This window comes from Heterodontus francisci, unplaced genomic scaffold (genome assembly GCF_036365525.1).
Source record: "Heterodontus francisci isolate sHetFra1 unplaced genomic scaffold, sHetFra1.hap1 HAP1_SCAFFOLD_1601, whole genome shotgun sequence".
Lineage (NCBI taxonomy): Eukaryota > Metazoa > Chordata > Chondrichthyes > Heterodontiformes > Heterodontidae > Heterodontus > Heterodontus francisci.
In genome coordinates, this window is record NW_027142218.1 from 2,277 (window position 1) to 16,078 (window position 13,802).

The window sequence follows — 13,802 nt, forward strand, 5'->3', positions numbered from 1 at the left end:
TCCATCCATCTCTCCTTCATTCCATCCATCCATCTCTCCATCATTCCGTCCATCCCTCTCTCCATCATTCCGTCCATCCAATTCTCCATCATTCCGTCCATCCATCTCTCCTTCATTCCGTCCATCCATCTTTCCTTCATTCCGTCCATCCCTCTCTCCTTCATTCCATCCATCCATCTCTCCATCATTCCGTCCATCCCTCTCTCCATCATTCTGTCCATCCATCTCTCCTTCATTCCGTCCATCCATCTCTCCATTTCTATATTTCTGTTTCTGTATTTCACTCTCTATCTATCGACAGACTCTCTCTCTGTCTCTCTCTCTCTGTCTCTCTCTCTCTCTGTCTCTCTCTCTCTCTCTCTCCCTCCCTCTTGCTTTCTCTGGTAGACCCTCCATCCTTGACCTCACTCTATGGAACTTGCTCGTCATTCCGGTCCCTCTGTCCCTCTGTCTGAAGCTTCCTCCACCCACCCCTCCTTTCCTAAGCCCTGCTCCCATCCCTTCTGAGTGCCCTCGCTCCCTGTCCTCAGGACCATTTGAAACTGTTACTTGTTGTTCTGGTGATAATTGAACCTCCGCAGTAACTTGACCTCTTGTTTGTTTCTTTTCCAGCATCCACTTGTCACCATGTTGGTGAGTTTATTTTCCAACTCAAGATCCCAACGTCAACTCGTCTCAAATCTGAAAGTCAGGAGGGCAGATTTCAGCTCCCCAGCCCACAGAGAGTGGTTCTGAGACCCACAGTCAGAGCAGGAAAGGCCCAGGCTCCATTCCAGGCCTGTGCTGGGTAAACCAGATACCATACCTGGTGTGTTACTGAGTCCAACACACACAGAGCAGGAAAGGCCCAGGCTCCATTCCCGGCCTGTGCTGGGTTAACCTGATCCCATACCCAGTGTGGTACTGAGTCCAACACACAGAGCAGGAAAGGCGCAGGCTGCATTCCCGGCCTGTGCTGGGTTAACCTGATCCCACACCCTGTGTGGTACTGAGCCCAACACACACAGACAGAGCAGGAAAAGCCCAGGCTCCATTCCCGGCCTGCACTGGGTTAACCTGATCCCACACCCTGTGTGGTACTGAGCCCAACACACACAGACAGAGCAGGAAAGGCCCAGGCTCCATTCCCGGCCTGCACTGGGTTAACCTGATCCCACACCCTGTTTGGTACTGAGCCCAACACACACAGACAGAGCAGGAAAGGCCCAGGCTCCATTCCCGGCCTGCACTGGGTTAACCTGATCCCACACCCTGTGTGGTACTGAGCCCAACACACACAGACAGAGCAGGAAAGGCCCAGGCTCCATTCCCGGCCTGCACTGGGTTAACCTGATCCCACACCCTGTGTGGTACTGAGCCCAACACACACAGACAGAGAGGGAAAGGCCCAGGCTCCATTCCCGGCCTGTGCTGGGTTAACCTGATCCCATACACTGTGTGGTACTGAGCCCAACACACACAGACAGAGCAGGAAAGGCCCAGGCTCCATTCACGGCCTGTGCTGGGCTAACCTGATCCTACACCCAGTGTGGTACTGAGCGCACACACACACACAGAGAGCAGGAAAGTCCCAGGCTCCATTCCCGGCCTGTGCTGGGCTAACCTGATCCCACACACGGTGTGGTACTGAGCGCACACACACACACACACACACAGAGCAGTAAAGGCCCAGGCTCCATTCCCGGCCTGTGCTGGGCTAACCTGATCCCACACCCGGTGTGGTACTGAGCGCACACACACACACACACACACACACAGAGAGCAGGAAAGTCCCAGGCTCCATTCCCGGCCTGTGCTGGGCTAACCTGATCCCACACACGGTGTGGTACTGAGCCCACACACACACACACACACACACAGAGCAGTAAAGGCCCAGGCTCCATTCCCGGCCTGCACTGGGTTAACCTGATCCCACACCCTGTGTGGTACTGAGCCCCACACACACACACTACAGGAAAGGCCCAGGCTCCATTCCCGGCCTGTGCTGGGTTAACCTGATCCCATACCCTGTGTGGTACTGAGCGCACACTCACACACACACAGAGCAGGAAAGGCCCAGGCTCCATTCCCGGCCTCTGCTGGGTTAACCTGATCCCATACCCTGTGTGGTACTGAGCGCACACTCACACACACACAGAGCAGGAAAGGCCCAGGCTCCATTCCTGCCCTGCGCTGGGTTAACCTGATCCCACACCCAATGTGGTACTGAGCCCCATACACACACACACACACTACAGGAAAGGCCCAGGCTCCATTCCCGGCCTGTGCTGGGCTAACCTGATCCCACACCCGGTGTGGTACTGAGCGCACACACACACACACACACACACACACACAGCAGGAAAGGCCCAGGCTCCATTCCCGGCCTGTGCTGGGTTAACCTGATCCCATACCCTGTGTGATACTGAGCCCCCCACACACAAAGCAGGAAAGGCCCAGGCTCCATTCTCGGCCTGTGCTGAGCTAACCTGATCCCAGGAATGGGGTGGGGTAGGGGAAGGGATGAGGGGGAAGTGGGGAGAGGTGGGGGTGAGGGAGGGTTGTATATAATTTCCCTCAGTGCCCCTGCTTTAGCCTGTTTCCCTCGATAATGGATGTTAAGGCTGTTGACGATATTTAACATGGTCAAAGCCAGGACCATGAGGAGGGTGAAGGGGAGGGTATGGGAGGGGAGTAACACAACCCTCATTCTCCGTGTGGCAGAGGGAATGGGGAGAGATAGACAGAGAGAAACATGGGGAATGAGAAAGGGAGAGAAAGAGAAACGGAGGGAGAGGAAGGGAGGGCGAGGAAGGGAGGGAATATTGATACACTGGGACCGTTTAATCCCTCAGGACCCACAGGGGAACCGCATTGGTCAGTGGAGGGACGTGGAGCCGAGGCAGGGGATTGCAGATCTGACCTTTGACCTGATGCCTGAGCCACTCAAGGGGTTTTACACGATCGAAGTGAAGAAGACTCGTGGGAAAGTGCATCAACATTTCAGCGTGCAGGAGTACGGTAAGGAGTCTTCGACTCTGGTCCAGAGAGACTCCCAGACTCTCCAACCCCCTCCTCCATAACAACCCCCCCCGATTTATATATCGCCTGTAACATCCCAGGGAGCTTCCCAGGAATGTACATCACAGCAGATTTAACACCGAGACACGTGAGGAGAGATTCGGGTCAGGTGACAGAAAGCTCAGTCAAAGAGGGAGGTTTTCAGGAGTGTCTCAAAGGAGGAGAGAGAGAGAGAGAGAGAGGCGGAGAGGTTGAGGGAGGGAATTCCAGAGCTTAGGGCCCCAGGCAGCTGAAGGCACGGCCTCAACGGTGCAGCGATGGGAATCGGGGGATGGTCAAGAGGCCGGGATTGGAGGAGGGCAGAGATAGGGAGGGTTGTAGGAGGCTGGAGGAGGTTACAGAGATAGGGAGGGTTGTAGGAGGCTGGAGGAGGTTACAGAGATAGGGAGGGTTGTTGGGGTTGGAGGAGGTGACAGAGATAGGGAGGGTTGTAGGGGTTGGAGGAGGTTGCAGAGATAGGGAGGGTTGTAGGAGGCTGGAGGAGGTTACAGAGATAGGGAGTGTTGTAGGGGACTGGAGGAGGTTACAGAGATTGGGAGGGTTGTAGGGGACTGGAGGAGGTTACAGAGATAGGGAGGGTTGTAGGGGACTGGAGGAGGTTACAGAGATAGGGAGGGTTGTAGGGGACTGGAGGAGGTTACAGAGATAGGGAGGGTTGTAGGGGACTGGAGGAGGTTACAGAGATAGGGAGGGTTGTCGGGGCTGGAGGAGGTTACAGAGATAGGAAGGGTTGTCGGGTACAGAGGAGGTTACAGAGATAGGGAGTGTTGTAGGGGCTGGAGGAGTTTACAGAGATAGGAAGGGTTGTCGGGGTAGGAAGACGGTACAAAGATCTGAATTTCTAATCTCCCCTTTCCTTTTAGTTTTGCCCAAATATGAATTGAAGGTGGAAATGCCGAAAATGATTACAATTCTCGACAGAACAATTCATGTCAAAGTGTGTGGCAGGTAAAACCTGTTTCATTATCCAACTCTTCATCTAACCCCGTACTGTACCTGTCCTGGGGAGTGTTTGATGTGGGACAGTGTAGAGGGAGCTTTACTCTGTATCTAACCCCCCGTACTGTACCTGTCCTGGGGAGTGTTTGATGGGGACAGTGTAGAGGGAGCTTTACTCTGTATCTAACCCCCCGTACTGTACCTGTCCTGGGGAGTGTTTGATGGGGGACAGTGTAGAGGGAGCTTTACTCTGTATCTAACCCCCGTACTGTCCCTGTCCTGGGGAGTGTTTGATGGGGGACAGTGTAGAGGGAGCATTACTCTGTATCTAACCCCCCCGTACTGTACCAGTCCTGGGGAGTGTTTGATGGGGACAGTGTAGAGGGAGCTTTACTCTGTATCTAACCCCCCCGTACTGTACCTGTCCTGGGGAGTGTTTGATGGGGGACAGTGTAGAGGGAGCTTTACTCTGTATCTAACCCCCCGTACTGTACCTGTCCTGGGGAGTGTTTGATGGGGGACAGTGTAGAGGGAGCTTTACTCTGTATCTAACCCCCCCGTACTGTACCTGTCCTGGGGAGTGTTTGATGGGGGACAGTGTAGAGGGAGCTTTACTCTGTATCTAACCCCCCGTACTGTACCTGTCCTGGGGAGTGTTTGATGGGGGACAGTGTAGAGGGAGCTTTACTCTGTATCTAACCCCCCGTACTGTACCTGTCCTGGGGAGTGTTTGATGGGGGACAGTGTAGAGGGAGCTTTACTCTGTATCTAACCCCCCGTACTGTACCTGTCCTGGGGAGTGTTTGATGGGGACAGTGTAGAGGGAGCTTTACTCTGTATCTAACCCCCCGTACTGTACCTGTCCTGGGGAGTGTTTGATGGGGGACAGTGTAGAGGGAGTTTTACTCTGTATCTAACCCCCCCGTACTGTACCTGTCCTGGGGAGTGTTTGATGGGGGACAGTGTAGAGGGAGCTTTACTCTGTATCTAACCCCCCGTACTGTACCTGTCCTGGGGAGTGTTTGATGGGGGACAGTGTAGAGGGAGCTTTACTCTGTATCTAACCCCCGTACTGTACCTGTCCTGGGGAGTGTTTGATGGGGGACAGTGTAGAGGGAGCTTTACTCTGTATCTAACCCCCCGTACTGTATCTGTCCTGGGGAGTGTTTGATGGGGACAGTGTAGAGGGAGCTTTACTCTGTATCTAACCCCCCGTACTGTACCTGTCCTGGGGAGTGTTTGATGGGGGACAGTGTAGAGGGAGCTTTACTCTGTATCTAACCCCCCGTACTGTACCTGTCCTGGGGAGTGTTTGATGGGGGACAGTGTAGAGGGAGTTTTACTCTGTATCTAACCCCCCGTACTGTACCTGTCCTGGGGAGTGTTTGATGGGGGACAGTATCGAGGGAATTTTATTTTATAATTTACACATGCAATGATTATTTTACAGATACACATACGGTCAGCCTGTCAGGGGAGAAGTGAATGGCTCTGTTTGTTTGATGATGTCTCGCTATTCTCCACAATTAAGTCGTTGTGAGCAGGTGACTGGTGAGGTGAGTCCTGCACAGCAAGATCCCATTGATCGACTGGATCTCAAGGTTTACTTGTGTCAGCTTTCACTCAGTGACAGTTTTCTCAAGTGCCGCACTGTCGGAGGGTCAGTACTGAGGGAGCACCGCACTGTCGGAGGGTCAGTACTGAGGGAGTTCCGCACTGTCGGAGGGTCAGTACTGAGGGAGTGCCGCACTGTCGGAGGGTCAGTACTGAGGGAGCGCCGCACTGTCGGAGGGTCAGTACTGAGGGAGTGCCGCACTTTCAGAAGGTCAGTACTGAGGGAGTGCCGCACTGTCGGAGGGTCAGTACTGAGGGAGTGCCGCACTGTCGGAGGGTCAGTACTGAGGGAGTGCCGCACTGTCGGAGGGTCAGTACTGAGGGAGTGCCGCACTGTCGGAGGGTCAGTACTGAGGGAGTGCCTCACTGTCGGAGGGTCAGTACTGAGGGAGCGCCGCACTGTCGGAGAGTCAGTACTGAGGGAGTGCCGCACTGTCGGAGGGTCAGTACTGAGGGAGTGCCGCACTGTCGGAGGGTCAGTACTGAGGGAGTGCTGCACTGTCAGATTGTGAGTACTAAAGGAGTGAGGGATAGATGGAGATTGAGAGATGGGGCGGGAATGTGAAATGTGGGGAGGTGGGAGTGTGGAAAGTGTGGAGGTAGGTTTTTAGGGACATGCAGAGGTCGGTGTGAGGGATATGGGGTGGTGGTTGTGAGGGATATGGAGAGGTGGGTGTGAGGGATATGGGGTGTTGGTTGTGAGGGATATGGAGAGGTGGGTGTGAGGGACATGGAGAGGTGGGTGTGAGGGATATAATATTGCTGAATAACATTGTCCCAATCCTCTATATCAGACGGACTCTGATGGCTGCCTCATTAAAGATATTTCCACTGCAATATTCCGTTTGAGATCTTCAAGATACAACTATGGCCTTCACGCTCACTTTGTACTCGAGGAAGAGGGAACAGGTGGGTGTGAGGGACACGATTCTCTCCTCTGCCCTCTCCTTCAATCTCTCTGTCACTCATTCAGTCTATCTCTCTCTCTGTATCTCATCTTATCTCACTCTCGCTCCCTCTCTCTCCCCATCAGCCTCTGACTCTGTGTCTCCACCTCCCTCGGCGTCTCCCTCTCTCTCTCTGTCTCCCTGTCTATCTGTGAGTCTGTGTGAGTGTCTCTCTCTCTTTGTCTCTCTCTCTGTCTGTATCTCTGTCACTCTGTGTATCTCTGTCTCTCTCTCTCTGTGCCTCTCTGTCCCTCTGAGAGTCTGTGTGTGTGCGTGTCTCTCTCTCTCTGTCTCTCTCGCTGCGAATCTCTGAGTCTCTGTGTGTATGTGTCTCTCTCTGCCTGTGTTTGTGTGACTGTGTGTGTGTGTGTGTGTCTCTCTCTCTCTCTGTGAATCTCTGAGACTCTGTGTGTATGTGTCTCTCTCTGCCTGTGTTTGTGTGACTGTGTGTGTGTGTGTGTCTCTCTCTCTGTCTCTCTCGCTGCGAATCTCTGAGTCTCTGTGTGTATGTGTCTCTCTCTGCCTGTGTTTGTGTGAGTCTGTGTGTGTGTGTGTGTGTATGTGTGTGTGTGTATGTGTGTGTCTCCCTGCCTCTCTCTCTCTCTGTCTGTGTCTCTGTCACTCTGTGTATCTCTGTCTCTCTCTCTCTGTGCCTCTCTGTCTCTCTGAGAGTCTGTGTGTGTGTGTCTCTCTCTCTCTGTCTCTCTCGCTGCGAATCTCTGCGTCTCTGTGTGTATGTGTCTCTCTCTGCCTGTGTTTGTGTGACTGTGTGTGTGTGTGTGTCTCTCTCTCTGTCTCTCTCGCTGCGAATCTCTGAGTCTCTGTGTGTATGTGTCTCTCTCTGCCTGTGTTTGTGTGACTGTGTGTGTGTGTGTGTGTGTGTGTGTGTGTGTCTCTCTCTCTGTCTCTCTCGCTGCGAATCTCTGAGTCTCTGTGTGTATGTGTCTCTCTCTGCCTGTGTTTGTGTGAGTCTGTGTGTGTGTGTGTGTGTGACTGTGTGTGTGTGTGTCTCTCTCTCTGTCTCTCTCGCTGCGAATCTCTGAGTCTCTGTGTGTATGTGTCTCTCTCTGCCTGTGTTTGTGTGAGTCTGTGTGTGTGTGTGTATGTGTGTGTCTCCCTGCCTCTCTCTCTCTGTCTGTGTCTCTGTCACTCTGTGTATCTCTGTCTCTCTCTCTCTCTCTCTCTCTGTCTCTCTGTGATTCTCTGTCTGCGTGTGTATCTCTGTCTCTCTCTCTCTGTGCCTCTCTGTCTCTCTGAGAGTCTGTGTGTGTGTCTCTCTCTCTCTCTGTCTCTCTCGCTGCGAATCTCTGAGTCTCTGTGTGTATGTGTCTCTCTCTGCCTGTGTTTGTGTGACTGTGTGTGTGTGTGTGTGTCTTTCTCTCTCTCTTTCTGTCTCTCTGTGAATCTCTGAGTCTCTGTGTGTATGTGTCACTCTCTGCCTGTGTTTGTGTGACTGTGTGTGTGTGTGTGTGTGTGTGTGTGTCTCTCTCTCTCTTTCTGTCTCTCTGCGAATCTCTGAGTCTCTGTGTGTATGTGTCTCTCTCTGCCTTTGTTTGTGTGACTGTGTGTGTCTCCCTGTCTCTCTCTGTGTCTCTCTGTCTGTCTCTGAGTCTGTGAGTGTGTGTGTATGTCTCCCTGTCTTTCTCTATCTGTCTGAGTCTCTGCGTGTGTGTGTGTGTCTCCCTGTCTCTCTCTGTGTCTCTCTGTCTGTCTCTGAGTCTGTGTGTGTGTGTGTGTATGTCTCCCTGTCTCTCTTTATCTGTCTGAGTCTCTGCTTGTGTGTGTGTGTCTCCCTGTCTCTCTCTCTCTCTGTCTCTATCTCTGAGTCTCTGTGTGTATCTCTCTCTCGCTCTCTCTGAGTCTGTGAGTGTGTGTCTCTCTCTCCCTGTCTCTCTCTATCTGTCTGAGTCTCTGCGTGTGTGTATCTCTCTCCCTGTCTCTCTCTCTCTGTCTCTCTCTCTGAGTCTCTCTGTGTATCTCTCTCTCTCTGTCTCTGAGTCTCTGCATTTGTGTATCTCTCTCCCTGTCTCTCTCTCTCTGTCTCTCTCTCTCTGAGTCTCTGTGTGTGTATGTGTATCTCTCTCTCTCTGTCTCTGAGCCTGTGTGTGTGTGTGTGCGTCTCTCCCTGTCTTTCTCTCTCTGTCTCTCTCTCTGAGTCTCTGTGTCTATCTCTCTCTCTGTCTGAGTCTCTGTGTGTGTGTGTATCTCTCTCCCTGTCTCTCTCTCTCTCTGTCACTCTCTCTGAGTCTCTGTGTCTATCTCTCTCTCTGTGTCTCTGAGTCTCTGTGTGTGTATGTGTATCTCTCTCTCTCTGTCTCTGAGTCTCTGTGTGTGTGTGTGTGTGCGTCTCTCCCTGTCTCTCTCTGTCTGTCTCTCTCTGAGTCTCTGTGTGTGTATGCGTATCTCTCTCTGTCTCTGAGTCTTTGTGTGTGTATCTCTCTCCCTGTCTCTCTCTCTCTCTGTCACTCTCTCTGAGTCTCTGTGTCTATCTCTCTCTCTGTGTCTCTGAGTCTCTGTGTGTGTATGTGTATCTGTCTCTCTCTGTCCCTGAGTCTTTGTGTGTGTGTGCGTCTCTCCCTGTCTCTCTCTCTCTGTCTCTGAGTCTTTGTGTTTGTGTATCTCTCTCCCTGTCTCTCTCTCTCTGTCTCTCTCTCTAAGTCCCTGTGTGTGTGCGTCTCTCCCTGTCTCTCTCTCCCTGTCTCTCTCTCTCTGAGTCTCTGTGTGTATGTGTATCTCTCTCTCTCTGTCTGAGTCTCTGTGTGTGTGTGCGTCTCTCCCTGTCTCTCTCTCTGAGTCTCTGTGTGTGTATGCGTCTCTCCCTGTCTCTCTCTCTCTGTCTCTCTCTCTCTGAGTCTCTGTGTGTATGTGTATCTCTCTCTCTCTGTCTGAGTCTTTGTGTGTGTGTATGTATCTCTCTCCCTGTCTCTCTCTCTCACTGTCACTCTCTCTGAGTCTCTGTGTCTATCTCTCTCTCTGTGTCTCTGAGTCTCTGTGTGTGTATGTATATCTCTCTCTCTCTCTCTCTCTGAGTCTCTGTGTGTGTGTGCGTCTCTCCCTGTCTCTCTCTCTCTGTCCGTCTCCCTGAGTCTCTGTGTGTGTATGCGTATCTCTCTTTCTCTGTCTCTGAGTGTCTGTGTGTGTGTGCGTCTCTCCCTGTCTCTCTCTCTCTCTGTCTCTCTATCTCTCTCAGAGTCTCTGCATGTGTGCCTGTGTGTATCTCTCTCACTGTGTTTGTGTCTGTGGTCTCTCTCTCTCTGCCACCATAATGTCCTATTTAAAAAGGTTCTCCATCACTCTCAGGTCTTGTGATATCAAAATTGGCCACGACTGAGGTGATCACAGAAATCACACAGATCACATTTCACAAAGTGGAAGATTATTTCAAGACAGGACTTCCATACATGGGAAAGGTACGAGAATCATACAAACAGCTACAATCACCAACACACACACTGTGTAATACATACAGAGTCAAACTCTCCTACACACACACTGTGTAATATATACAGAGTCAAACTCTCCTACACACACACTGTGTAATATATACAGAGTTAAACTCTCCTACACACACTGTGTAATATATACAGAGTTAAACTCTCCTACATACACACTGTGTAATATATACAGAGTCAAACTCTCCTACATACACACTGTGTAATATATACAGAGTCAAACTCTCCTACACACACACTGTGTAATATATACAGAGTCAAACTCTCCTACATACACACTGTGTAATATATACAGAGTCAAACTCTCCTACACACACACTGTGTAATATATACAGAGTCAAACTCTCCTACACACACACTGTGTAATATATACAGAGTCAAACTCTCCTACACACACACTGTGTAATATATACAGAGTCAAACTCTCCTACATACACACTGTGTAATATATACAGAGTCAAACTCTCCTACACACACACTGTGTAATATATACAGAGTCAAACTCTCCTACACACACACTGTGTAATATATACAGAGTCAAACTCTCCTACGCACACACTGTGTAATATATACAGAGTCAAACTCTCCTACACACACACTGTGTAATATATACAGAGTCAAACTCTCCTACATACACACTGTGTAATATATACAGAGTCAAACTCTCCTACACACACACTGTGTAATATATACAGAGTCAAACTCTACTACACACACACTGTGTAATATATACAGAGTCAAACTCTCCTACATACACACTGTGTAATATATACAGAGTCAAACTCTCCTACACACACACTGTGTAATATATACAGAGTCAAACTCTCCTACATACACACTGTGTAATATATACAGAGTCAAACACTCCTACACACACACTGTGTAATATATACAGAGTCAAACTCTCCTACACACACACTGTGTAATATATACAGAGTCAAACTCTCCTACACACACACTGTGTAATATATACAGAGTCAAACTCTCCTTCATACACACTGTGTAATATATACAGAGTCAAACTCTCCTACACACACACTGTGTAATATATACAGAGTCAAACTCTCCTACACACACACTGTGTAATATATACAGAGTCAAACTCTCCTACACACACACTGTGTAATATATACAGAGTCAAACTCTCCTACACACACACTGTGTAATATATACAGAGTCAAACTCTCCTACATACACACTGTGTAATATATACAGAGTCAAACTCTCCTACACACACACTGTGTAATATATACAGAGTCAAACTCTACTACACACACACTGTGTAATATATACAGAGTCAAACTCTCCTACATACACACTGTGTAATATATACAGAGTCAAACTCTCCTACACACACACTGTGTAATATATACAGAGTCAAACTCTCCTACACACACACTGTGTAATATATACAGAGTCAAACTCTCCTACACACACACTGTGTAATATATACAGAGTTAAACTCTCCTACACACACACTGTGTAATATATACAGAGTTAAACTCCCCTACACACACACTGTGTAATATATACAGAGTTAAACTCTCCTACACACACACTGTGTAATATATACAGAGTCAAACTCTCCTACACACACACTGTGTAATATATACAGAGTCAAACTCCCCGACACAGACACTGTGTAATATATACAGAGTCAAACTCCCCTACACAGACACTGTGTAATATATACAGAGTTAAACTCTCCTACACACACACTGTGTAATATATACAGAGTTAAACTCTCCGACACAGACACTGTGTAATATATACAGAGTCAAACTCTCCAACACACACACTGTGTAATATATACAGAGTCAAACTCCCCTACACACACACTGTGCAATATATACAGAGTTAAACTCTCCTACACACACACTGTGTAATATATACAGAGTCAAACTCTCCTACACACACACTGTGTAATATATACAGAGTCAAACTCTCCTACACACACACTGTGTAATATATACAGAGTTAAACTCTCCTACACACACACTGTGTAATATATACAGAGTCAAACTCTCCTACACACACACTGTGTAATATATACAGAGTCAAACTCTCCGACACACACGCCGTGTAATATATACAGAGTCAAACTCCCCGACACAGACACTGTGTAATATATACAGAGTTAAACTCTCCTACACACACACTGTGTAATATATACAGAGTTAAACTCTCCTCCACACACACACTGTGTAATATATACAGAGTCAAACTCTCCTACATACACACTGTGTAATATATACAGAGTCAAACTCCCCTACACAGACACTGTGTAATATATACAGAGTCAAACTCTCCTACACACACACTGTGTAATATATACAGAGTTAAACTCTCCTACACACACACTGTGTAATATATACAGAGTTAAACTCTCCAACACACACACTGTGTAATATATACAGAGTTAGACTCCCCTACACACACACTGTGTAATATATACAGAGTTAAACTCTCCTACACACACACTGTGTAATATATACAGAGTCAAACTCTCCTACACACACACTGTGTAATATATACAGAGTCAAACTCCCCGACACAGACACTGTGTAATATATACAGAGTCAAACTCCCCTACACAGACACTGTGTAATATATACAGAGTTAAACTCTCCTACACACACACTGTGTAATATATACAGAGTTAAACTCTCCGACACAGACACTGTGTAATATATACAGAGTCAAACTCTCCTACACACACACTGTGTAATATATACAGAGTCAAACTCCCCTACACACACACTGTGCAATATATACAGAGTTAAACTCCCCTCCACACACACTGTGTAATATATACAGAGTCAAACTCTCCTACACACACACTGTGTAATATATACAGAGTTAAACTCTCCTACACACACACTGTGTAATATATACAGAGTCAAACTCTCCTACACACACACTGTGTAATATATACAGAGTTAAACTCTCCTACACACACACTGTGTAATATATACAGAGTTGAACTCTCCTACACACACACTGTGTAATATATACAGAGTTAAACTCTCCTACACACACACTGTGTAATATATACAGAGTTAAACTCTCCTACACACACACTGTGTAATATATACAGAGTTAAACTCTCCGACATACACACTGTGTAATATATACAGAGTTAAACTCTCCAACACACACACTGTGTAATATATACAGAATTAAACTCCCCTACAGACACACTGTGTAATATATACAGAGGTAAACTCTCCTACACACACACTGTGTAATATATACAGAGTTAAACTCTCCAACACACACACTGTGTAATATATACAGAGTAGAACTCCCCTACACACACACTGTGTAATATATACAGAGTTAAACTCTCCTACACACACACTGTGTAATATATACAGAGTTAAACTCTCCTACACACACACTGTGTAATATATACAGAGTTAAACTCTCCGACACACACACTGTGTAATATATACAGAGTTAAACTCTCCTACACACACACTGTGTAATATATACAGAGTTAAACTCCCCTACACACACACTGTGTAATATATACAGAGTTAAACTCTCCTACACACACACTGTGTAATATATACAGAGTCAAACTCCCCGACACAGACACTGTGTAATATATACAGAGTCAAACTCTCCTACACACACACTGTGTAATATATACAGAGTTAAACTCTCCTACAACACACTGTGTAATATATACAGAGTTAAACTCTCCTACACACACACTGTGTAATATATACAGAGTTAAACTCCCCTACACAGACACTGTGTAATATATACAGAGTCAAACTCTCCT

The 13,802-nt window shown here is 48.1% G+C and overlaps 1 protein-coding gene across 1 annotated transcript in view; it reads left to right on the plus strand.

Annotated features, from left to right (window-relative positions):
* Positions 1 to 615: 615 nt before the first annotated feature.
* LOC137366752 (alpha-2-macroglobulin-like) overlaps positions 616 to 13,802 on the plus strand; it is a gene marked incomplete at its 3' end in the record, with an annotated part of 37,582 nt that continues 24,395 nt past the window's right edge. The window contains exons 1-6 of the mRNA XM_068028406.1: positions 616 to 633; positions 2,835 to 3,000; positions 3,924 to 4,008; positions 5,450 to 5,555; positions 6,408 to 6,522; positions 9,861 to 9,970. Of these exons, the coding sequence (XP_067884507.1) occupies positions 628 to 633; positions 2,835 to 3,000; positions 3,924 to 4,008; positions 5,450 to 5,555; positions 6,408 to 6,522; positions 9,861 to 9,970 (588 nt within the window). The remainder of the gene's footprint in view (positions 634 to 2,834; positions 3,001 to 3,923; positions 4,009 to 5,449; positions 5,556 to 6,407; positions 6,523 to 9,860; positions 9,971 to 13,802) is intronic.